General features: G+C 36.2%; 1 protein-coding gene across 6 annotated transcripts in view; it reads right to left on the bottom strand.

Annotated features, from left to right (window-relative positions):
- The window catches only part of CDH18 (cadherin 18), a 1275757-nt gene that overhangs the window by 254779 nt on the left and 994881 nt on the right, over positions 1-26097 (bottom strand). For all 6 annotated transcript variants that reach the window (XM_044932378.2, XM_025270679.3, XM_025270680.3 and 3 more), the window contains one exon: positions 17490-17609. In XM_044932378.2, coding sequence (XP_044788313.1) covers positions 17490-17609 — 120 coding nt within the window. The remainder of the gene's footprint in view (positions 1-17489; positions 17610-26097) is intronic.

The raw sequence follows: 26097 nt of genomic DNA, 5'->3' as shown, positions 1-26097 counted from the left end.
TAGTTTCTGATCTTACGTTGAGATCTTTAATCCATTTTGAGTTTATTTTTGTGTATGGTGTTAGAAAGTGTTCTAGTTTCATTCTTTTACAAGTGGTTGACCAGAGTTCCCAGCACCACTTGTTAAAGAGATTGTCTTTAATCCATTGTATATTCTTGCCTCCTTTGTCGAAGATAAGGTGTCCATATGTGCATGGATTTATCTCTGGGCTTTCTATTTTGTTCCATTGATCTATATTTCTGTCTTTGTGCCAGTACCATACTGTCTTGATAACTGTGGCTTTGTAGTACTACAAAATCCTTTTTAAAGAAAAGCATATGAAATTTTACTGACTAAAGTGGAGCAATCCAGTGAGGGGAACAATGAAAAAAGTGAAGAAAGAAACAAGCAAGGATCAAGAAATACAAAGAGGACAAATAATGATTGTAGTGAGTAAATTATTGTAAATAAAAATAACTGGTAGTAGATACAGATAAGGATGAGAAATGTTGCTAAGATAATAAAAGGTCTAAGTCATGCGTATTTGGTGAAATATTTCATTAACAAAATGGGAAATGCATATGTTTTAAAAGAAGGCTAAGACGTCTCTGTGAGAGAAAGACAATTTCTTCTCTTAGAAATTTTCTGTCTTCTCTTTTCTTCTTTTTTTTGTGTGTGTATGTGTCTTGGACTGCAAGGAGATTTAACCAGTCCATCCTAAAGGAAATCAGTACTGAATATTCATTGGAAGGACTGATGCGAAGCTGAAACTCCAATTCTTTGGCCACCTGATGCGAATAACTGATTCAATGGAAAAGACACTGATGCTGGGAAAGTTTGAAGGCGGGAGGAGAAGGGGACGACAGAGGATGAGATGGCTAGATAGCATAACAGAGTTGCTGGGCAGGAGTTTGAGCAAGCTTCGGGAGTTGGTGATGGACAAGGAAGCCTGACGTGCTGCAGTCCATGGGGTCACAAGGACTCAGACACGACTGAGTGACTGACCTGACTGACTGATCGTGGTCTGCATGCACTCTGTTGTGTTCAAATCTTTGTGACTCCATAAACTGTAGCCCACCAGGCTGCTCTGTCCATTCAATTTCCCAGGCAAGAATACTGGAGTGGGTAGCCATTTCCTTCATCAGTGAATGTTTCCAACCCTGGATCAACCTGCATCTTCTCTTAGAAGAAAACAATCCATACTGTACTGTTACTTTGAGAAGGGGTAAACCTCCTTGTAGCTACCAGGTGAACAAAAGTGTGAAAACAAAACAAAAGATCTGTATTTATCTGCATTATAAAAAAAAAATCCCATTTCTGTGGAACATTCAAAGGTATTGAGAAGATGGAAACAAATAAGAACAACAGGAAAAACGGCTCAAAGAGTGAGGGAGACGGGGCTCCTTTGAAATAAAATTGCAGTTGAAATTTCCAATGAGAGATTAATGAAGAATTTGGAATATTTATTTTTCTGTTTCAAGTTGATTTCTTTTTACATGAGTCATAATTACCTCCCACACTTCCTCAACCTTCAAAAAAGTCTAGTTCCTCCAGGATCCTATGTTAGCAGATTTTGGGTAATGAAGAAGTGGTGATTTTGTTCTCCAGTAGAAGTAGACAGAAGACAGTAGCCCTAAGAACTAAAATTGGAGTTAGGACCTAGAAATCAGAGAAGAGGCTTCTTCCCTGCTTCTATTTGCAACTTCAGAAGAATACCGGGGACAGCAGTTTTCTTCCCACTCTTCAGGGAATGGCAGCTTTAGCCATTTATCTCACATTTAAAAGACAGGCTTGTTGAAAAATGTTGGAAGAAGTAGGCACATAAGATCAAAGGAAAAGAAAATGAGAGAAAGGAAAAGAACAGAAAAAAATGAATATTAAAGACCATAATTTAATTATTCTTTTCTGATCCAGATGTTCAACCTGTCTAAATTCAATAAGTGAAAGAGAAGAACATTTTGGAAAAATAAAATAATTATGTTAAATTATGGTAATAACATACAATGAGAGTTACATAGAAACTCGGGTTATTTTGGAAACCATACTTCATGAATCATATTTCTATAAATACAGTGTTGTCATGTATTTGTCACACTACACGCGAATCATTTGTGCATTTTTGTGCATAGTTGCTCAGCAGTGTCTGACTCTTTGCAACCTCCTGGACTGTAGCCAGCCAGTTTCCTCTGTCCATAGGATTTTTCCAGCAAGTATATATCAAAGCAGTTGCCATATCCTCCTCCAGGGGATCTTCCCGACCCAGGGATTGAACCTGTGTCTCCTTCAGTTCCTGCATTGGCAGGTGGATTCTTTACCACTGAGACACCTGGGAATCCTGCTGGAATCATTATGGAAGACATAAAGATGAGTAATGGAAATTATCAAGGAGTTTCAATTTTAGGAATTCATTTTTCAACTATATACATGTAAAACGTGTTTTCATTTCTCAGGAATAATTTTCTCTGTTATCTTGCAACTCACTAATGATTTTTTTATGGTGATGCCCTCAAATACTTGGTCTTCTAACAGCAGTTACAATAGTTTTCTAACAGCAGCTACATACTCATTTCCTGACATTCCTTTGAAAAGGATCATAAACTAGAAGGTTACCTGACTGACAGGAATAGAAAAAAATAATAATAAAAAGATGTTTATAGAAGACCAAAGATGGAGCATATGTTAGAAAATATAATAAAAATACTAATAATTACAAAAAATTAAATTTGTAATTTTTTTACATATTACATGATGCTCAGTCATGTCCAACTCTTTGTGACCCCATGGATTATACAGCCCATGGAATTTTCCAGGCCAGAATACTGGAGTGGGTAGCCTTTCCCTTCTCCAGGAGGATCTTCCCAACCCAGGGATTGAACCCAGGACTCCCACATTGCAGGCGGATTCTTTAACAGCTGAGCCACAAAGAAAGCCCAAGAATATTGGAGTGGGTAGCCTTTGCTCTCTGCAGTGGATTTCCCTAACCCAGGAATTGAACTGGGGTCTTCTGCATTGTAGACAGATTCTTTACCAACTGAACTATCAGGGAAGCCCAATAATTACCACAAAAATCAACTTTCTAATTAAAATAGATCATTTTTCTACCAAATTTTTATAAACTTAATTTATAAAGTTAGATAATATATTTCCTCAGTAAAGATATTAGAAACATATTTCCAAGAATAAGGCACTATGTGGGATCTGGTTTGGAGAGCAACAAAAACATGGTCATGTCCACACATTAAAAGAGCTGTTATGATATCATTTATGTGTAAAATTTAAAAACATGAAATTTGTAAAAGGGAGTAAAGCGGTGGTTACCAGGGGATGGGGGAGTGGAGGGGATAAGAGTGATCATCTTTAAGAGTACAAACTTATACCAAGTAGTAAACAAATAAGCCCTAGAGAATGCAATGCACAGGATACTGAATATAGATACTATAGCACCATATTTATGTAATGTGACAAATATCACTGTATTACAATCATATTACAATAGGTAAATGTATCAAAGTAACACAATGTATATCTTTAACTTACACAGTTTTACATCTCAAATTTATTAGATTTATAAAAAGGGAGCTCTCAAAGTAGAGGAAAAGTAATACGTGAGCAGAAGTTATATTTTTCATCTTTTATGAGATCTACAAAGAGGGAGTGTAAAGATCAAAGAAGTTAGTTCTGACTAAAGAGTACAGGGAACCAACCAGAATTGGAGGAGTCTGCCTTGGAAGGATTAGCCTGAAGGGAATAACAGTCTAACTCGAAAAAAATGCACAAATCATACTTGGCTGAAATACAGAGGTTGATGGGTGATAGATACATAGATAGACAGACAGATGACAGAAATAATATTATCCTAAGGCAGTCTAGATTTCATTTTAAATATCTAAGATATTTGATTAGGGGAAAATCTTAAAGGAGTCAATGGAATGGTAGTATATTTCTGGGGAATAAATAGCCTCTTAGAATAAATATAAATATATGGATGAAAATTGAATTGCTTGGTGATTATTCTCCACAGATGATGCTTATTTAGCTTCACAGTCTAAACAAAACAACTGGAATACTTTCTGTCAACCATCTATTTAATGTTCAAAAATTAATTATCATGGAGCTAATAGGACTCGAGATACCAATATATTAATTTCTGACCTTTTCTGCAACATTCACTATTGAGAAGCAGCATACACAGAGTGAAGTACAAACGAAGATAAACCTGTGTGATTTTTTTTTTTAAACAGGAAGGAATGGTATAAAACATGCTTTAATTAACCAACACAGATTCCTATCATTTCCTATTATTTACATTTTATAGTCAATGAGATTATTTTCCCCTTCCTGGTAATAGCTGGTAAATTTTGTTACAGGAAGTTAATAATTGTGAAAAAGCATATTCAATTTATTTCATTTCATTGTCTGCTTGTTTAGCTTTATTTAAGTTTAATTTACATACCATGAAATTTACTTAAGTGTTCAATTTAAGCCAGTTCAATTATATAGATCCATCAAAGGCTACAACAAACAGTTCAACTGACTAACACAGAACACTAACCTATGACTTTTTTCAAGAGAACTATACACAAAGCAATTCATCTGAACAGATGTTATTAATTTTATTCATGTCAATAGGATATGATGATATCATTGCTACTGAGAAGGAGAGTTATCAGACCTGCCTCTTGAGAAACCTGTATGCAGGTCAGGAAGCAACAGTTAGAACTAGACATGGAACAACAGACTGGTTCCAAATGGGAAAAGGAGTCCATTAAGGCTGTATTTTGTCACCTTTCTTATTTAACTTATATGCATAGTACATCATGAGAAACGCTGGGCTGGAAGAACCACAAGCTGGATGGCAGAAAGTGAAGAACTAAAGAGCCTCTTGATAAAAGTGAAAGAGGAGAGTGAAAAAGTTGGCTTAAAGCTCAACATTCAGAAAACTAAGATCATGGCATCTGGTCCCATCACTTCATGGGAACTAGATGGGGAAACAGTGGAAACAGTGGCTGACTGTATTTTTCTGGGCTCCAAAATCACTGCAGATGGTGATTGCAGCCATGAAATTAAAAGACACTTACTCCTTGGAAGGAAAGTTATGACCAAACTAGACAGCATATTAAAAAGCAGAGACATTACTTTGCCAACAAAGGTCCATCTAGTCAAGGCTATGGTTTTTCCAGTGGTCATGTACGGACGTGAGAATTGGACTATAAAGAAAGTTGAGCACAGAAGAACTGATGCTTTTGAACTGTGATCTTGGAGAAGACTCTTGAGAGTCCCTTGGACTGCAAGGAAATCCAACCAGTCCCTCTTAAAGGAGATCAGTCCTGGGTGTCCATTGGTAGGACTGATGTTGAAGCTGAAACTCCAATACTTTGGCCACCTGATGCAAACAACTGACTTATTGGAAAAGACCCTGATGCTGGGAAAGATTGAGGGCAGGAGGAGAAGGGGATGACAGAAGATGAGATGGTTGGATGGCATCACCGAATCAGTGGATATGGGTTTGGGTGGACTCCAGGAGTTGGTGAGGGACAGGGAGGCCTGGTATGCTGCGGTTCATGGGGTCACAAAATGTCGGACATGACTGAAGAGCTGAACTAAACTGAACTGATAGTGTCTTTAAAATACTTTGCAACTTCAAGATGATAGTAATTTTGTTTTTCAAATATGCATTCCCAATAGTGTATAAAAGAAAACTACCTTTGGTTCCATTTTCTGATCTCATAAATATCAACAATTAGTATAATTTTTGATATTTAACTTAAGTCAGCATGACAAATTTCCTTTTCCAGTTTAGCACTGGTCCTCAAACTGTAAAAGGGATACTCATATACAGAGAACAATATGCTTTCTGTGGATCATGGATTTTGGATTGAGAGGAATAAAAGTCATCCTGGGGAGCCTGCTCTACACCTCCCTGGGCAGTGCATTGTGCTGTCAAGGTGATTTATCATCCTGCAAAGCACATTTCACGATGATCCAGCTACCAGAATTGTATGGGCCTGTACATAAAAATAACCTAACCAGAGTGACTACCCGGCCAGCCTATTGCTCAGCAATCTTTTGCGTGTGATTTTCACCTTGTGTACTTGTTGCATGATCACAAAATAGCTACTGTACTGCCAACGATTAGATATGTGCTTAAATCTAGAAGATGGAAAGGCTGAAAGAGGAACCCTTGGCACATGTATAGCGATATCAAAACTTTCCTAGTACCTCCTGGTGGTCTTTTCTTTTTGTCTCACTGAACAGAACTGGATCACAGAAGCTGAAGGCAGGCTGGGAAATGTAACTTTTTAACAGAGTTACGTCACTATACTGAGAAAATCAGGATTTTGATAGGACCAGCAAAATAAGAAATTAATATTGAGTGGACAACCACTTGTGTCTACCATAGTGCATTAACTCTTTCCTAAATGCTTTATAAATGGCCTGCATGTTTTGTTAAATACCATAGAGTCTGCTGAAATTAAGGCAATATTTAAAATTCTTCCTTATAGAACACAAGTAGGACAATATTTCTTTCAGTAATTTGATAATATGGCACAGTTTTGAATGAGTATATTATATTTTTCTCTAAGAGTAGCATATTATCTAGCATTGGGATTACCAAATAATATTTTGGGGTATTATGTACTCAATCATAGCAAAATGATTTGAAAATATATCTAGAATAATTTGTACATGCTTATTGTTATTATATGACTTAGGGATGTCACAAAGGAAAAAAATTGATAAAACATATTATACTGCAGAATAGTCTATGTTCTGTAGATATTGTGAAGCATAACTTAAATATTTTAACTTCTTAGTTATTAATAAGTATAGAATATTTCATTGGGAAAAAACTATATTCAAGTAGGTTTCTTACAGAATTATGAAAAATGGGGCTTCCCATGTGGCACTAGTGGTAAAGAATCTGCCTGTGAATGCAGGAGACGTAAGTGATACGGTTGGATCCTTGAGTAGGGAAGATCCCCTGGAGGAGGGCATGGCAACCTATTTCAATATTCTGTCCTGAAGAATCCCACATACATAGGAGCCTGGCAGCCTACAATCCATAGGGTCACAAAGAGGCAGACAAGACTGAAGCAACCTAGTCCATGCACACAAAATATTTAAGAGGCTTTACCTCTTTTATCCAAGCATACATAATACCTTCCTACAAACATTTTATTTGTTCATTTGTGAAATGAGATAAATTTGAAGTTAAATATTGAGACTAATTAGGATGAAAATTGTTGATGTAATTATATCATACAGACTGAAGAATGTTATAAATCTTGTTTTCAGTTACATCCTAGGAAAATTATTGAGGCCCGCCACTAAGTGCTTTTTTTTTTTTATAGCTGATTGATTTCTGATATAAGAAGTTAAGAAAAGGTCATTTTTGAGAATCAAAGCTATTGTTGGTTAAGACCTAAGTGTTAGTGATAATTATTTCACAGAACGCGTGACACTTTGCCTCATCTAGAGACACTATTCTGCGTTGGGACAGTCATATCTAAAGCTAAAAGACTAGTTACTTTGTCTAACTTATTCCTCTTTAAATTGTTATTCAGTCACCCAGTCATGACCAACTCTTCATGACCTCATGGACTGCAGCACACTAGGCTTCCCCATCCCTCACAATCTCCTAGAGTTGCCCAAGTTCCTGTCCATTGCATCAGGGATATCATCTAACCATCTCAACCTCTTTCGTCTCCTTCTCCTTCTGCCTTCAATCTTTCCCAGCATTATGATCTTTTTCAGTGAGTCAGCTCTTCACAGTAGGTGGCCAGAGTATTGGAGATTCAGCTTCACCATCAGTCCTTCTAATGAATATTCAGGGTTGATTTCCTTTAAGATTGACTGGTTTGATCTTCTTGCTGTCCAAAGGAATCTCAAGCGTCTTCTCCAGCACCACAATTGGAAAGCATCAATTCTTCAGCACTCTGCCTTCTTTATGGTCCATCTCTCACAACTGTGCATGACTACTGAAAAGACCATGGCCTTGACTATACAGACCTTTGTTGGCAAAGTGATGTCTTTGTTTTTTAACACATTGTCTAGGTTTGTCATAGCCTTCCTGCCAAGAAGCACTCATTTTCTAATTTCAAGGCTGCAGTCACCATCTGCAGTGATTTTAGGGCCCAAGAAGAGGATATTTGTCACTGTTTACACCATTTCCCATTCTATTTGCCATGAAGTAATGGGACCAGATGCCATGATCTTACTTAAAAAAAAAAAAGAATTAGTTTTAAGTTGGCTTTTTCACTCTCCTCCTTCACCCTCATCAAGAGGTTCTTTAGTTTCTCTCCACTTTCTGGCATTAGAGTGGTATCATCTACATATCTGAGGTTGTTGATATTTTTCCTGGCAATTTTGATTCCAACTTATAACTCATCCAGCCTGGTATTTCACATTATGTGCTCTGTGTATAAGTTAAATAAACAGGGTGAAATAAACAGGTATGTCCTTTCTCAATCCTGAACCACTTAGTTGTTCCATACATGGTTCTAACTGCTGCTTCTTGACTAGCATACTGGTTTCTCAGAAGACAGGTAAGATAATCTGGTACTCCCATCTCTGTAAGAGTTTTCCACAGTTTGTTATGACCCACACACAGTCAAAGGCTTTAGCATAGTTAATTAAACAGAGGTAGATTTTTTTTTTTAATTCCCTTGTTTTCTCTGTGATCCACCAAAAGCTGGCAATTTGATCTTTGATTCCTCTGCCTTTTCTAAACCCAGCTTGAACATCTGAAAGTTCTCAGTTCACGTAATGCTGAAACCTAGCATACAGGATTTTGAGCATAACCTACTAGCATGGGAGATGAATGCAACTGTCTGATGGTTTGAATATTTTTAACAATGCCCTTCTTGGGAATTGAGATGAAGATTGACCTTTTCCAGTCCTGTGGCCACTGCTGGGTCTTCCAAATTTGCTGTCATATTGAGTGCAGCACTTTGATAGTATCATCTTTTAAGAATTTGAATAGCGTTGCTGGAATCCCATCACCTCCACAGGCTTTTTTGGCAGCAGTTCTTCCTAAGGCCCACCTGACTTCACACTTCAGAATGTCTAGCTCTGGGTGACTAACCACACAATCCTGATTATTTGGGTCATTAAGATCGTTTTTGTGGTTATTCTTTCCATCTTTTGTGTGCTCTTTCCATCTCATCTTGAGCCTTTCTGCTACTATTAGGTCTTTACCATTTCTGTCCTTTATTGTGCAGATCTTTGGATGAAACTTTCCTTTGATATTTCCAATTTTCTTGAAAAGATTTCTTTCCCCTTCTGAGAAGTCTTTCCCCTTCTGTTGTTTTCCTCTAATTCTTTGCATAGCTAAATGGCTAGCTTTAAATTACCATTCCACATTTTCTAAAAGTATATTTCTTCTATTAATAATATTCATAGAAATAATTTTCCTTGAAATTTTGGAAAGAAATTTAAAGACATAAAATTTAATAGTGGAACACTCTTTTAGTGGAACACTTTTACAATTCTGTATAGTTATTTGGAGTAAAAAAATATTCCATATGAAATCTTTTTTTTTTTCTGTTTTAGATAAGACTCAAATTCATTACAGTGAGCTATGTAGTAATTTTGGAAATTCTCCTCAATATTAAAGGGAGCAAAATGAGAGAACTTTACTGAGTAATGATGCTTTTCCAGTGTCTGGATTAAATGAGAGCATTGCATTACTTTCCTAGCTGGAACAGGCATTATCGTTACTGGTATATAGATACAAGTAAATGGGAGCATAAAATTTATGTATACTGATTAATTTACTATGACACTAAGTACATCCTAGGATTTGACCAGGAAGTATCTCCAAGCAATTTGGGAATAAACTTTGATATTTTGGAAAACAAATAAATATGTGTTACTTCTCTATATAAACTAAACTATAAGATAACTTTTTTTTTTTTTCCCAGAAGAAGGCCAGTTACATCTTTTTTTTTTTTTTTTTCCCATGTCTTTTTTTTTTTTTTTAGCACACTGCACTGCATGTGGGATCTCAGTTACCTGACCAGGGATCGAACCTGCATTCCCTGCATTGGAACCACAGAGTCTTAACTACTGTAAAGCCAGGATGTCCCTCTTACTTTATTAAATTTACAATAATGCCTTTTAAAAATAAATAATGATATTATGTGTGCCTTCAGAACCAATAGCCATCACTAGGTGTAGTAGAGCATTTTATTTGATGTCAACTGCTTTGTTCCCTGTGGAATGGCTGTCATTAATTCAGAAAGGTTTGACTGACCAGAGATTTGAAACCCAATGTCCGTCCTTTTTTAACATCATGTCACAGAAATGTTCAAGTACAAAAATGAGCTAGAAGTGTTGAAAAAAATCTAGTATGCTCTATGTATATAACTAAAAGGTAGTCTTTCTAGTCTTTCTACTGTATGTACCTAAAAAATTAGAAGTAGCATTTATCAACAGTGATGTTTAAAGTAACTATATTTTCTAATTAAATATTCATTATAACAAGAAAAATTCATAAATGTTGTGTGAAAATGATTCACAATTTAAAGTATAGCTGATCTATATACTATAATGCATAAGTGTCTCAATAGTCTTTATTTTAGTTGTGTGGCAAAAACCCACTGTAAGTACCATTTATGCAGACTCCATCACTGACAATCACTGATTTTTGGTTCATGTTAATAGTCAAAAGAGCTGGTAGTCATCATTGCTAGCACTGTAAGCAACTGTGGTAAAACTAAAATTGGATTTTGTAAACTACATATCCCTGTTTTCCTGATATCATATTTTAATCCAGGTTTTCATGTTTCCTAAATTGACCATAAGGAAGATTCAACACATTTCTCTGTAAATAGGCACAGACATAATTTAATATATATGAACCAGCTTTTAAAAAAGCAAGATATAATTCATAAGTTGTTGACAATGAAACAGCTAGTGGAAAAAATCAAGTGGCTACTAATACTATGACTATTTAGAGATGTGCATTCTCAGTTAAAAACCTCATACCTGCCCTTTGTGAATCCTTCATTCTAAGACCCTGGAAAGAGACATGATAGATTCTTGGTTTTGTCTTTGACCTAAGTCAAGGGAACTAATCTTTTGTAGTAACTCAATTATTAAGCTTCCACTACAACCACCTGACATAAATTTCATACTTTGTAAAGATGTGAAGAATCTTTGAACATATTGATTTATTTTTAATGTAGTCGGCACTATATTAATTTGAATAGGAATGATATTTGAGTTGTGTCATTAAACAAGTCACAGTCACAGACCCGGAGCTGACTGTGGCACAGACCATGAACACCTTATTGCCAAATTCAGACTTAAATTGAAAAAAAGTTGGGAAAACCACTAGACCATTCAGGTATGACCTAAATCAAATCTCTTACAATTATACAGTAGAAGCGAAAAATAGATTCAAGAGATTAGATATGATAGAGTGCGTGAAAAACTGTGGAAGGAGGTTCCTGACACTGTAAAAGAGGCAGGGATCAAGATCATCTCCAAGGAAAAGAAATGCAAAAAGGCAAAACGGCTGTCTGAGGAGGTCTTGCAAATAGATGTGAATAGAAGAGAAATGAAAGGCAAATGATAAAAGGAAAGATATACCCATTTGAATGCAGAGTTCTAAAGAATAGCAAGGAGTGATAAAGACTTCCTTAGTGATCAATGCAAAGAAACAGAGGAAAACAATAGAATTGGAAAGTCTAGATAGCTATAAAGAAAATGAGAGATATCAAGGGAACATTTCATGCAAAGATGGACACAATAAACAACAGAAATGGTATGGACCTAACAGAAGCAGAAGATATTAAGAGGTGGCAAGAATACACAGAAGAACTATGCAAAAAAAAAAAAAAAAATCTTCATGACTCAGATAATCATGATGGTGTGATCACTCACCTAGAGCCAGACATCCTGGAATGTGAAGTCAAGTGGGCCTTAGGAGGCATCATATGAACAAAGCTAGTGAAGGTGATGGAATTCAAGTTGAGCTTTTTCAAATCCTAAAAGATGAGGCTGTGAAAGTGGTGCACTCAGTATGCCAACAAATTTGGAAAACTCAGCAGTGGCCACAGGACTGGAAAAGGGCAGTTTTCATTCCAATCCCTAAGAAAAGCAATGCCAAAGAATGTTCAAACGACCACATGATGGCATTCATCTCACACACTAGTAAAGTAATGCTCAAAATTCTCCAAGCCAGGCTTCAACAGTATGTGAACCGTGAACTTCCAGATATTCAAGCTGGAATTAGAAAAGGCAGAGGAACCAGAGATCAAATTGCCAACATCCATTGGATCATCATAAAAGAAAGAGAGTTCCAGAAAACCATCTATTTCTGCTTTATTGACTATGCTGAAGTCTTTGTGTGGATCACAACAAACTGTGAAAATTCTTAAAGAGATGGGAATACCAGACCACCTGACCTGCCTCCTGATAAATCTGTATACAGGTCAGGAAGCAACAGTTAGAACCGAACATGGAACAACAGACTGGTCCCAAATAGGAAAAGGAGTACGTCAAGGCTGTGTACTGTCACCCTGCCTATTTAACTTACATGCAGAGTACATCATGAGAAACACTAGGCTAGATGAAGCACAGCTGGAATCAAGAATGCTGGGAGAAATATTAATAACTTCAGATATGCAGATAACACAACCCTTATGGCAGAAGGTGAAGAAGTGCTAAAGAGCCTCTTGATGAAAATGAAAGAGGAGAGTGAAAAAGTTGGCTTAAAGCTCAACGTTCAGAAAACTAAGATCTTGGCATCTGGCCCCATCACTTCATGGCAAGTAGACTGGGAAATGGTGGAAACAGTGACAGACTTTATTTTTTGGGGGGGCTCCAAAATTACTGCAGATGGTAACTGCAGCTTGGAAGAAAAGTTATGACCAATCTAGACTGCATATTAAAAGGCAGAGACATTACTTTGCCAACAAAGGTCCATCTAGTCAAAGCTATGGTTTCCAGTAGTCATGTGTGGATGTAAGAGTTGGACTATAAAGAATGTTGAGCACTGAAGAATTGATGCCTTTGAACTGTGGTGTTGGAGAAGATTCTTGAGAGTCCCTTGGACTGCAAGGAGATGCAAACAGTCAATCCTAAAAGAAATCAGTTCTGAATATTCATTTGAAGGACTGATGCTGAAGCTGAAACTCCAATACTCTGGGAACCTGATGTGAACAACTGACTCATTTGAAAAGAAGCTGATTCTGGGAACAATTGAAGGCAGAAGGAGAAGGGGACAACAGAGAATGAGATGGTTGGATGGCATCACTGACTCAATGGACATGAATTTCAGCAAATTTCTGGAGTTGGTGATGGACAGGGAGGCCTGGCGTGCTGAAGTCCATGGGGCTGCAAAGAGTCAGATACAGCTGAACGACTGAACTGACCTGAACTGAATAAACAAGCATTAGCCAAAATGTCTCTTTACTTTAGTTCTCTGAGCACTTAATATGGCTTTCTTACTCAGCTGCCTTCTCCATAATACTCAGTTTAGGGTTAGGAGTTTTCATAAGCATTAAAACAGTTCTTCATGTAATAATTCTAAAAGTTTTCTTTGCTGAATTAAATGAAAATGTTTAAGTAGAATGCTTCCCTTGTAGTTCAGTCAGTAAAGAATCTGCCTGCAATGCAGGAGACCTGGGTTCGGTTCCTGGGTTGGGAAGATCCCCTGGAGAAGGAAAAGGCAACCCACTCCAGTATTCTTGCCTGGAGAATCCCATAGACAAAGGAGCCTGGCAAGCTATATTCCACGGGGTTGCAAGAGTCTGACATGACTTAACGACTGTGCCACCACCACCATCCTCATAAATGGGGCTTCTCTGGTAGCTCGTCAATAAAGAATCCTCCTGGAATGCAGGAGACATGGGTTCAAATATCTGGGTTGGGAAGACCCTTGGAGAAGGAAATGGCTACCCACTCCAGTATTGTTGCTTGGGAAATCTCATGGACAGAGGAGCCTAGCAGGCTACAGTCCATGGGGTGGCAAAGAGGCAGACTTGACTTAACAATGAAAAAACAATAACATCTTCATAAAGCCTACATTAACACAATTTCCACATATATGTGGCCAGAAATATTATATGTTTTTTACAATTCATTGTCATCTCTGTTAATTTTTCAGTTTTCTGATCTTTCAAACAGTAGTTAATATTAAATCAATCATTAAGAAGTATTCTCCTGTTGTTGCTCCACATTAAGCAAGCAATACGAAATAACAAAAACAAAACTTATTTGAAGCAATAAATTATTCACAGGATTTATGTTTCATCATGTTGATTAACGAGATTCGGTAGAAAACAATGCATACCTTATTAAACAAATTATCTATAGTATAATAATTCAAGAGCCACGAATCTTAACCATAAGCACTCACAGCTCTATTTGAATACAAAAGTTCTGCTGCATTATAATTAGTCTTCACTGAAAGGACTAACTAGAAATGTCATAGTATAAAATGAAGTGAAAGTTGCTCAGTTGTGTCCAACTCTTTGTAACCCCATGGACTACATAGTCCAAGGAATTCTCCAGGCCAGAATACCGGTATAGGTAAGCCTTCCCCTTCTCCAGGGAATCTTACCAACCCAGGGATCGAACTCAGGTCTCCCGCATTGCAGGCAGATTTCTTACCAGCTGAGTCACCAGGGAAGCCAATATACCTTTTAACACAATGGAAATAAGGCAATCCAAAGTTCTGGTCTTAACCATAAGCACTCACAACTCTATTTGAATACAAAAGTTCAGCTGCATTATAATTATTCTTCTTTGAATGGACTAACTGAAAATGTTATAGTCATGCTAAATGAGAAGATAGAATTAAAGTATTACTATTAAACTGTACATTTTAAAGTAACTACTCATCCAATTTTCTTATATAATATCTCATTTATAACAACTGATGCCTTACTTTTAAGGATGTTTGTATGTGTTTGATTCCAGTTATTTAAGGAACAATTTCCACTAAATTCATTAGTTCTAAGGATGTTTAATTGCATTATAATAGATCTCTTAAGCTTAAATTACCAAAAACATCTTAGCTTTGAAGAGAACACTGAGCATTTTGTTTTATAATCCCTCTTAGCACTTTGTGAAGACAACCAGTCCAAGAGATTTGCATATTTAAACAATCTTGATAGTAGAAGACATATGCATAGACTTCCCTGATGTTTCAGCCAATACAATATTGAAATTAAAACATATCAATATGGAGGCATACATTTCATTCAATAAATCTTTTTTTTTAATAAAAGAGCAAAAATTATAAGAGCAAGGATCATTTCAATAGAACAGAACATTAATAGCAGCCTACTTATATCTCAGATAATCATTTTTGTTTCCTGAAGGATTTAATTAATCCATAATAAATATGTACAACCAAATGCAATTTTTATTTGAATTCTGTGTTTGATATATTTGCTTCACTAAAAAACAAGCAACAGAAGAGTTCAACACTGGTCTGCTTTTATCCACATTGGCCTGCTTTCTTTATCCAAAGTAAACATGCACACACACACACACACACACCCATATACATACCTGAATATACTCACACCAACACAGGCAGACATTCAGACAGATACTCAGATATATACAAGCACACAGAACTATTATTTGGTTTTAAAGAAGTTCAAGTGTGTGGTAAGTTTTAAAACCCATATAAGATGTCTATAGTCTAGAACTATTCTATTAAGTAAATATAACATGTATATATAAATAAACATTCGGCTCTCTAAAAGGACAGTTAATGGAATAAACTGTATGTGTGCACATGTATGCATGCATACATGTGTGTTTGTGTGTGTGTAAGCCTCAGACAAGGTAACTGGAACATAGTCTCCTTGATTCTTTCCTCCAGGAAGATGCATATTTAAAGTGAGAAATACACATCTTTTATATATAAAACAATCATGGTTATTGGGAAATTACCAAAAAATGAGAAACATTATTGTCAAATAATGAGTTGGTTTAAGAATGTTTATCACTACATGTCAATCATATTACAATACAGGCATGCATTAAGTCAGCATGCTGTACCCTTTTAATTACACAGCATTTACACTTCAAATATATCTCAGTAAAAAATATTTTCTATCAATTCTGAAGTATCCTATCAGAACAACATAAATATATGTATCCTATCAGAACAACATAATATAAATTTTGTCCCAGAATTTTGATTACTAGGCTGATAAACATATTTATTTCTAAATATTTGGTAGTACCTTGGTACTATTAACATAAGAGCTTGCATGCTCACTCTAGGTCACATTATATTATTTATTTTTATTATATCCCAATTTTTATTTATCTGATTTATTTTATAATGCATATAATATGTGGATATATACACAGGTATATATGTGCAATTCTTCATTTACATATCTGTAACTTTACACCTTCTTCACTGTTTTCTTCTTAAGATATGGGAATTTAAAGGGTTAAGACAGGGTGTCTAAGGTCTCCTCCAGCCCAGTGTATGTGTTGGAGCACACCAGGGAAAGAAAGAAGGCGCCTTCTTGTAAACATGATAATGACAATCCTCCTGGCAATCTAATGGTATTAACCATTGTAGTAAGCTTGTCCATAGCATCTCTTCAGTTAATGTACCTCACTGTCTGAGACAATGGTTAATAAACTGTACTGTGCACTTATTGAGCAGTGTTCCCTGAAAAATGTGCTGTATGCTATGTAACTGTATGATGGTAAGGAGATATTTATGACCAAATATTACCCCTGCATTAGTTATCTGGTGGTGACCTTTACTTCAAGATCGCACATGTTAACTAGATTCAGAATGGATCTCACACTGCCAGAAAGGATCCAGGAAGCTGTTGGAACACCTTAGATCTCTCTCTGGTCCATCCTGATTATGTACATTCTTGAAACTGTTTATTAAACTTGAACCATTTCATACTGAACATTTGGCTACTTTTAAAAATGGGTTTATATTTATCTTTAGCCAAATTTCTATTCACAAACTCTTTACTGATAAGACCATGAGTTTTTGTGGTTTATAGATTATGCTGCTAGAACATAGCCCTACACTGAATTATTGAGTATCCTTCATTACCATTTTGGCATCACATAATATATTATGATATGACTATTTTGGCTACAAAAAAAGAAGAGAAGAAATAGAGCAGAATTCACATAATTTTTTAACAAATGCTTATATGTCTTTGGCTTTATTCTCAGTTAATTTCATTTATATAACACACTACTTTAAGACTGAAGTGTTATGTAATCTCTGTTTTAAACAGCATTTATCTAAATGTCACAGAAAGATTCAAAAATGAAAAGTTTTTACTGGTATGGGTATAAATGATGGATAATCAGGTATTAAGGAGGACAGTTAATTTATCTTCAATTATTTAATCACACTGTCCTGGAGAAACTGAGGGCATTTTTAAAGTTCTAACATAACAATGTCTAATGTAGAAGAGCACACAGACATGAAGATACTGCTTTCTTTTTTTGTAGCATGCATCTGTACATCAATTATTCATAAAAGTACTAACCTGTTTTAGGGTCTACGGAGAAGTAGGGCTGTCCCTGGAGAATGCTGTAAACCACTCGAGCACTGTTTCCATAGGTAGGGTCATCTGCATCAGTGGCTGTCACCTGTAGAACAGAGGTACCTGTGCATTCAGGAAAACAAATGATTAAGCACATGATTAATTTGTACCCAGAAAAAAAAGGTTTATGCTGAAACATCTGTGGAAAGTAATAATTTCCTATATTTCTTAGATCATCCTTCAAACATGGTACTCGGTTTCTTTCTGTGCAACCAATTATCCTAAATGAGAGCCCAAGATGGAGCACTGGGTTTCAGTTATTTTAATATGATTTTTTATGTGATGATACCATTATGAAGGGTCTGTTTTTACCTTCATGTAATCCAAGTGGGTTGGGTCAATTCTCAAGAATCAAATTGGTGTTAACTGGCAGGGGAGGGGAATAAAATCAAAAGTATTTTGAGGGTATACAGTTGAGTCTTGAACAATGCTGGGGTTACTGACAATTTTTTAATTTTAATAATTCAGTCAATGATTTAGGTCCAACACATCTATAAATAATCTAATATCTGCTTAACTACAAAGTTTTACTTCCGTGTTGAAGTTCAGACATGACTTTAAGCAAAACTAATTCTGTAGCTTCAAAAGATCCTAGAAATAGATCCTCTGAAAGTAAAGATCTAGTTAATACCGAATGCCAAGTTCATCTCACAATCCTTATTAGCAGATCATACATGTACAGTTGGCCCTCCATATATATGACTACTCATATATATGACTGAGAACAGGAGAAGAAGGGGGTGAGAGGATGAGATGGTTGGATGGCATCACTGACTCAATGGACATGAGTTTGAGCAAACTCCAGGAGACAGTGAAGGACAGGGAAGCCTGGAGTGCTTCAGTCCATGGAGTTTCAAAGAGTGGGACATGACTGAGAGACTGAACAACAACAATTTTTGGTTCCACATCCATGAATGTAACCAAATGCTAATCATGTTCTATCTTCTGATCTGCGGTGGTTGAATTTCCAGATATAGGACCATGGATATGGATATTGAGGGCCAACTAAAGGACCTGAGCATCTACGGGTGTCCATGGCGGTGCTGGAGCCATTTCCCTTCAGATACTGAGGGATAACTTTTTATATAGACTTTTAGTAAAATGCCATGATTTTGGCCTCTAAATAGAATTTTTACATTGAGATGCTAAGTAAAAATATAACTAGTAATTATGCACACTCAGAAGAAAAGGACTGTTATATACCTAAAAGAAACTCTTAATTGTGAATAATAAAACATAATAATAGTGACACCAAATTCTGGTGAGAAATTAGGCCACCCACACACAGCTAGTGGAAATGTAAATTTAGCAAATTCTTAAATAAACATACATTTACCATGTAGCAGCAGCAAATTGTACTCTTGGGCATTTATGCTAAAGTCATGAAAATGTATGTTCACATAAAACCCTGTTTTACAAATACTCATGTATGTTCACATAAAAATCTGTTTTACAAATATTCAGAGATATTATTTTTAGTAGCACCAGACTAGAAACAGCTCAAATACCCTTCAATGGGAAAATGATTAAACAAACTATGGTACAATATTATTGAGGAATACTACTCAGCAATAAAAATGAAAAGAATATTAACATAAACATCACCTTGGATAAATCTTCAGGAAATTATCCCTAGAGGGTGGAAAAAGACAACCCCCAAAGACTATATACTGTATGAGTCCATGTATTTAACATTCTTAAAGTGATGCAATTTTCGAAATGGATGACAGATTAGTAGATGCTAGAATCTGGGGGAGAAAGAGTGGAAAGGTGTGGATTTGGTTATAATAGGGCAACATGAGGGATCCAGATAAAGCTGTTACTGTTCAGTATTTTGATTATGGATACACAAGAACTAAATACATGCATACACACACAGGTAAAACTAGGGAAATGTAAGTAATATTGGTAAATCATTTCAATAACCTGATTATGATATTGCTTTATAGTTTTTGCAGGATGCTAGCATTGGGTAAAATGGGTAAAGATATAAGAAATCTTTATTATTTCTCATGACAGCATGTGAATCTATGATGATACCAAATTTTAAAGGTTAAAACATATATCTTCTTGCTTTACTGCTATTCCATTCTTAGAGCCCTATTTGGATTTGGAAGTGTACTATATATATATATATATATATATATATACACACACACATATATATATATTTATTTTTTACTATAGCACTACAGTATCTGGCTTGATAAACTTTCCAGAGCTAGTCACATGTAGATGATCTCTTCCATCATTAAGTATAATAATTACTACTGTTCAATATTAAAGACTTTTGCTATGAGTTTCAATACCTGCTCAATACCTATATTCATCTCTCCAAATTGGTCAGAGAAAACCAGTAGGTAGGCATTTGTCCAAAACATTGGTATAGGAGGGAGGTATTTTCATTTAGTAACTCCTTAAATTGCAAAAATTAAAATCTATAGTAGGTACCTGGGTCAGACTAAAAAGGTAAAAAGCCTATCCTGTGTCCAAAATATTGCAAAATTATACCAGCCAAATCTTTGATCTTATAGGAAAAATGGTGATCATACTGGGCATATAGGAATTATTTAATACTAGGAGTCAGAAAAAAAAAAAAGAAGTATAGATAGAAAGCTGCAAAATAATGGCTATCTTTTAATAAACCACAATTACAAAATTCTCAGGTTTTAAAACTTGCTGTGGCCTTACAATACTGATTTAGGTCTAAATAATGTTAATGTCTTAAAAGCATCCCCAAAGGAACCATTCCATTGAAAAAACTGGTGAAGGCAAATTTTTCAAGATTATACCTCATTTACTGTGATAGGCTGGACCACCACAGGAAAGAAAAAGAGTGTTCTGCTCGGCTTGAGCTTTCTTTAAAAGCTCAGGCTTGTTAGGTGAAAGCTTAGACACATGAATGGAGTGACAGGTGAGAGAACAATGAGAAAAGGAGAAATAAAGGAAGTCAAAGTAGCCTGGTGGTGTTGACTAAGTGATGGTTGAAAGTACCAAAAAAAGAAGTGGGCAGAGCAGAAAAGAGATCCAGGGGAAAGAAAGAAAATATACTAACTCTCTACCCTAGTTCAAAAAATACTGCAATTATCAACTACAGACACCTCGGAACAGTTGGTCTCATGGGTTTTGGGCAATCCTAGTTGTGCATGAAGCAAAGAACAGTAACTGTCCTTTATCATTGTTCTTTGGGGGCATCTGAAGGTAGCAGCCTGCCACTGTGAGTAAACAGATTGCTAGTTGAGGGAACATAGGCATATCCACAGCACAGCTCACCCAAAAGTCAGCCTGCCCTGAACACATACCTGTGGCGGATTCATTTTGATATTTGGCAAAACTAATACAATTTTGTAAAGTTTAAAAATAAAATAAAATTTAAAAAAAAAAGAGTAGAGTTAAATAGCAGGGGTGAAAAATAAATCCTGAGTTTACTCAGTTGTTCAAAGATTCCCTACCAAGAGCTTTTAGACCAAAAGGAAAACATATACTTATTTTATTTTCTCATTTATTTGGAGGTTTGATGGGAGCATTTTAAGAACTATTGTTACTTTTGGAAGGTTTTTTTTTTTTTAATATATAAAGAATAAAAACATAGACAGCTTTAGTGTGTGTGTTATGAGTTGAATGATTTTCCCTCTAAGTTCATATGTTACATTTTTAAACTCTAGTTGCTTAAATGGTGACAATGGTGATGCTCCATCGTGACTGACTCTTTGAGACACTAAAGACTATAGCCAGCCAGGCTCCTCTGTCCATGGAATTTCCCAGGCAAGAATACTGGAGTGGGGTACCATTTACTACTCCAGGGGAATCTTCCAACCCAGGAATCAAATCCATGCCTGTTGCCTCTCCTGAGTTGGCAGGTAGATTCTTTACCACTAGCACCGCCTGGGAACCATATAAAACTGAACCTCATAAATATTTCCCCTATTTCCTTCATAAAATTTCAGAAAATGAACTGAGACAATTTTTCATCTTAGTCATCAACTCTCTTTTTTCACAATAGATTGCTCACCTGGGTAAGGAGTTTGCTTATCACGCAGCAGTTTATTTATCATGGTTCACTTTACCCAATCTCTCTCCATCTGTCTCTGGCCTGCATGAATGCTCAGTCATGTCTGACTCTTTGCGACCCCATGGACTTTGTAACTCACCAGGCCCCTCTGTCCATAGGATTCTCCAGGCAAGAATAGTGGAATAGATTGCCATTTCCTACTCTGGGACATCTTCCCGATCCAGGGATCCAACCCGCATCTCTCTTACCTCCTGTATTGACAGGCAGATTCTTTACCACTGTGCCATTTAATAGGTGAAATAGGGTCACTATAGATGTAATTAAGATAAAGTCATACTGCAATAGTTTGCGCTACTAATCTAGTATGACTGCTGTCCTTATACAAATAAGACACTTGGAAAAGATGGATACACACACACACACACACACACACACACACACACACACACACACGAGAAGTAGATTATGTGAAGATGAAGGCAGAGATCAAGATGATATTTCCACAAGACAAAGTAAGTCAGACTGCCAGCAAAGCACTAGAAGCTGGAGGTGGGGCTTGAAAAGACCCTCCTCCAGTTCTTTAAGAGGGAATATGGCCCTGCTAATAATACCTAGACTGTAGACATCTAACTTCAGGAACAGTGATAACAGTAAAGGCTTATTTTTTAAGTTTGTGGTCCTTTGGTTTAGAAGTCCTAGCAAACTGATACATTGTGTTATAGCTGCAGCGGGAGGAAATGACATTTATTCTCAGAAGTTGCAGTTGTTCTTTGACTCTGGATAAGAGTCTGAAGTTAAAAGCCAAGAAAAAATGATAATATCCTCTTTGATGCCAGATACATCATAAATGAGATCAAATCAAAAGTTAATTTCACAAATAGAATTAGGTAGAAGTGAACGTTATTTGATTTTTTGAAATATTAGGCATTACTAGTGATCCAACCGTTGGCCTTTCTAAGTAAATTAATTAGCTATATTGGTTATTTTAATGAAGATTTTTTATTCCTGGTTGAAAAGTTTAAATGAAAAAAAAATCCATATGTTATATCTATGTCTGAGAAAAGTATTCCACGTTGGACCATTCAATTCCTTTGTTCCTGCTATCGGCCCTAACTGTATACATAATAGAAAGGGATTATTATTCTCTACAGTGCTAGATCTCCAAAGAAAAATATGGGAAGTGATACCTAGAAGCCCATTATTCTACTAGAATATTAAAATAAGTATCTAATTTTCTCTGGAAATTATTATATGGGCTTGGTCAATAGATATTAAACTCACAGTCCCTTCCCTAAACAACTGGCTTCCAATCAAAGAAAACTTTAAAGAGTGCTACATAAGTGTCTTTCATTTTTACAACTGTTTTCATTAAAAACAATAACCACAGAAACATTGCATTTTAAAGTTTCATTAGCTATTTAGTGTACTATTTATTTTATTTTCACATTAAATATTTCCTGCAGTGCACATTTAGGTAATCCCGTGCTAGGGATTATAGCCTCTCAGTTGATTTTTGAAACAAAGCTGAAAAGATTCAAGTACATAAAAAAGTGTTCAAGATCTCTTTTCTACAATAAAATTCAAGTCTTATTTTCTTTGGGGACTGCCCTGTGTCATTCTTTTCATGTGGTTTCCTCTTCTACTGCTGTTTTACAAATAGCACACATTTTGTAACATTACATATCAACGAGAAACAGAGTGGACTTTCCCAAAAGCCTCTAAAGACCAATTTGAAATATTTAATAAGGCATTTTAATACCAAGCAAATATTCTCTGAGATTGCAAATCGTTATGCATGACTTGTCAGAGCTCACAGCTCTGTTAAAATCTCAAGTGAATTAACATTGAGCAAGAACTTTGAGTAAAAATAAGCTGGAGATTTATGAAGGCTGAGAGTAGCTCTCTGAAGGAATCTCTTAGGGCTTAATTCTCAGAAGATTTTTTTCCAGGGACTGTGAAAAAGTAATAATCATCAAGATACAACTTAAATTTCATTCCACGCAGGAGGACTATAATTTCATCAATGGAGAAATAACATAGTATTCCAGCCATCGTGTAATTTTATAAAGCTTTGAGTAGTCACCCAAGAGTCATTGGATTAAAAAAAATCCTCTGTAAGCACACTTATGAAACATCTGGGTAACAAAGCAAAATTCACTATTCTATGTTTTCAGTCATGGCTATTGCTAGTTTTTGTAAAGTCTCTTATTTTTAAGATTTTTTTTTAATGACATGGCTGAATTTTTTACAGTTTTTGTTGAATGTGCTACAATATTTCTGTCTTATGATTTGGCTATTTGGCCAGGGGGCAGGTAGGACCTTAACTCCCTGGCCAAGGACTAAAACTGCACCCTCTGCTATGGAAGGTAAAGTCTTAACCACTGGACTGCCAGGGAAGTCCCCTCTACTTCAATTAGAGATTCAGTTCGATTTGGTTAGATCTTTTTTATGGAACTACCTAATGTGAGAATCAGGAATACGTGAACTGTGAACTTCTAGATGTTCAAGCTGGTTTCAGAAAAGGCAGAGGAACCAGAGATCAAATTGCGAACATCCGCTGGATCATGGAAAAAGCAAGAGAGTTCCAGAAAAACATATCTATTTCTACTTTATTGATATGCCAAAGCCTTTGACTGTGTAGATCACAATAAACTGTGGAAAATTCTGAAAGAGATGGGAATACCAGACCACCTGACCTGCCTCTTGAGAAATTTGTATGCAGGTCAGGAAGCAACAGTTAGAACTGGACATGGAACAACAGACTGGTTCCAAATAGGAAAAGGAGTACGTCAAGGCTGTATATTGTCATCCTGCTTATTTAACTTCTATGCAGAGTACATCATGAGAAACACTGGACTGGAAGAAGGACAAGCTGGAATCAAGATTGCCGGGAGAAAGATCAATAACCTCAGATATGCACATGACACCACCCTTATGGCAGACAGTGAAGAGGAACTCAAAAGCCTCTTGATGAAGGTGAAAGTGGAGAGTGAAAAAGTTGGCTTAAAGCTCAACATTCAGAAAACGAAGATCATGGCATCTGGTCCCATCACTTCATGGAAAATAGATAGGGAAACGGTGGAAACAGTGTCAGGCTTTATTGTTTTGGGCTCCAAAATCACTGCAGATGGTGACTGAAGCCATGAAATTAAAAGACGCTTCCTCCTTGGAAGGAAAGTTATGACCAACCTAGATAGCATATTGAAAAGCAGAGACATTACTTTGCCAGCAAAGGTCCATCTAGTCAAGACTATGGTTTTTCCAGTGGTCATGTATGGATGTGAGAGTTGGGCTGTGAAGAAAGCTGAGTGATGAAGAATTGATGCTTTTGAATAGTGGTGTTGGAGAAGACTCTTGAGAGTTCCTTGGACTGCAAGTCTGTTCCAAAGGAGATCAGTCCTGGGTGTTCATGGAAGGACTGATGCTAATGCTGAAACTCCAATAATTTGGCCACCTCATGCAAAGAGTTGACTCATTGGAAAAGACTCTGATGCTGGGAGGGATTGGGGGCCGGAGGAGAAGGGGACGACAGAGGATGAGATGGCTGGATGGCATCACTGACTCGATGGATATGAGCTTGAGTAAACTCCAGGAGTTGATGATGGACAGGAAGGACTGGCATGCTGCGATTCATGAAGTCACAAAGAGTTGGACATGACTGAGCGACTGAACTGAACTAAACTGAATGTGAGATTTGATATTACTCAAGTAAACTTTTAATCATATACCATAAATTAAAAAATAAGGAAATATTATGTATATAGTGCCAAGGATATGGGATCTCTCTGCTATATGTCATTTATTTTTTTCTTTTTTTAAATTTTATTTTATTTTTAAACTTTACATAATTGTATTAGTTTTGCCAAATATCAAAATGAATCCGCCACAGGTATAAGATGCATCTATTGAGAAAATTACATTCAATGCCATTTTACAGATGGGAACGTTGAGGTTCATAAAGATAATATAGTTGACAATTTGAGAAGGCAGAATTCAAGCTGGTCTTACTGTTTTCCTATGTGATACTCTTTTCCATACTCCATTGCCCCATCCAGTAATGGGTGGATATAGTTACAAAAACTAGTTGATAATATCTAGTTGATAATACAATATCTAGTTGATAATAGTTATAACATCTTCTACCTTTTTCTTGTCTGTTTTCTTTGTGAAATGTAATGGCTGTCCAGATCCATCTACTTAAAGAGAGGTGGCATTATACCTTACCCTCACTCCCACCCAAACCACAGCCAAAGTCCAAGTCAGTAAATATATATTGTCAGGTGAAGGTGTGTGTAAAATACTTAGGAAGAAGCAACCTCCAGGTACCAACAATAGTGTTGTTGTCTTCTGTAGCCTTACAGAATGCTCATGATTTTCTTGATTTCTGTACAGAGTAAATGGTTGCAGTAAAAAGGAACTAGACTGCCGTAATCCCACCAGCTTTATGTATCTTCTAAAAGCATCTGCATGCTGTGCTCACATTACTTTCCTACCCTGTTCTGCTCTGCAGAAACCTAACATCCATCAGTAATTAGTGTT

The sequence above is a fragment of the Bubalus bubalis genome, chromosome 19 (genome assembly GCF_019923935.1).
Source record: "Bubalus bubalis isolate 160015118507 breed Murrah chromosome 19, NDDB_SH_1, whole genome shotgun sequence".
NCBI classification, from domain to species: Eukaryota; Metazoa; Chordata; class Mammalia; order Artiodactyla; family Bovidae; genus Bubalus; species Bubalus bubalis.
This window is presented reverse-complemented; position numbering and strand designations above follow the sequence as displayed.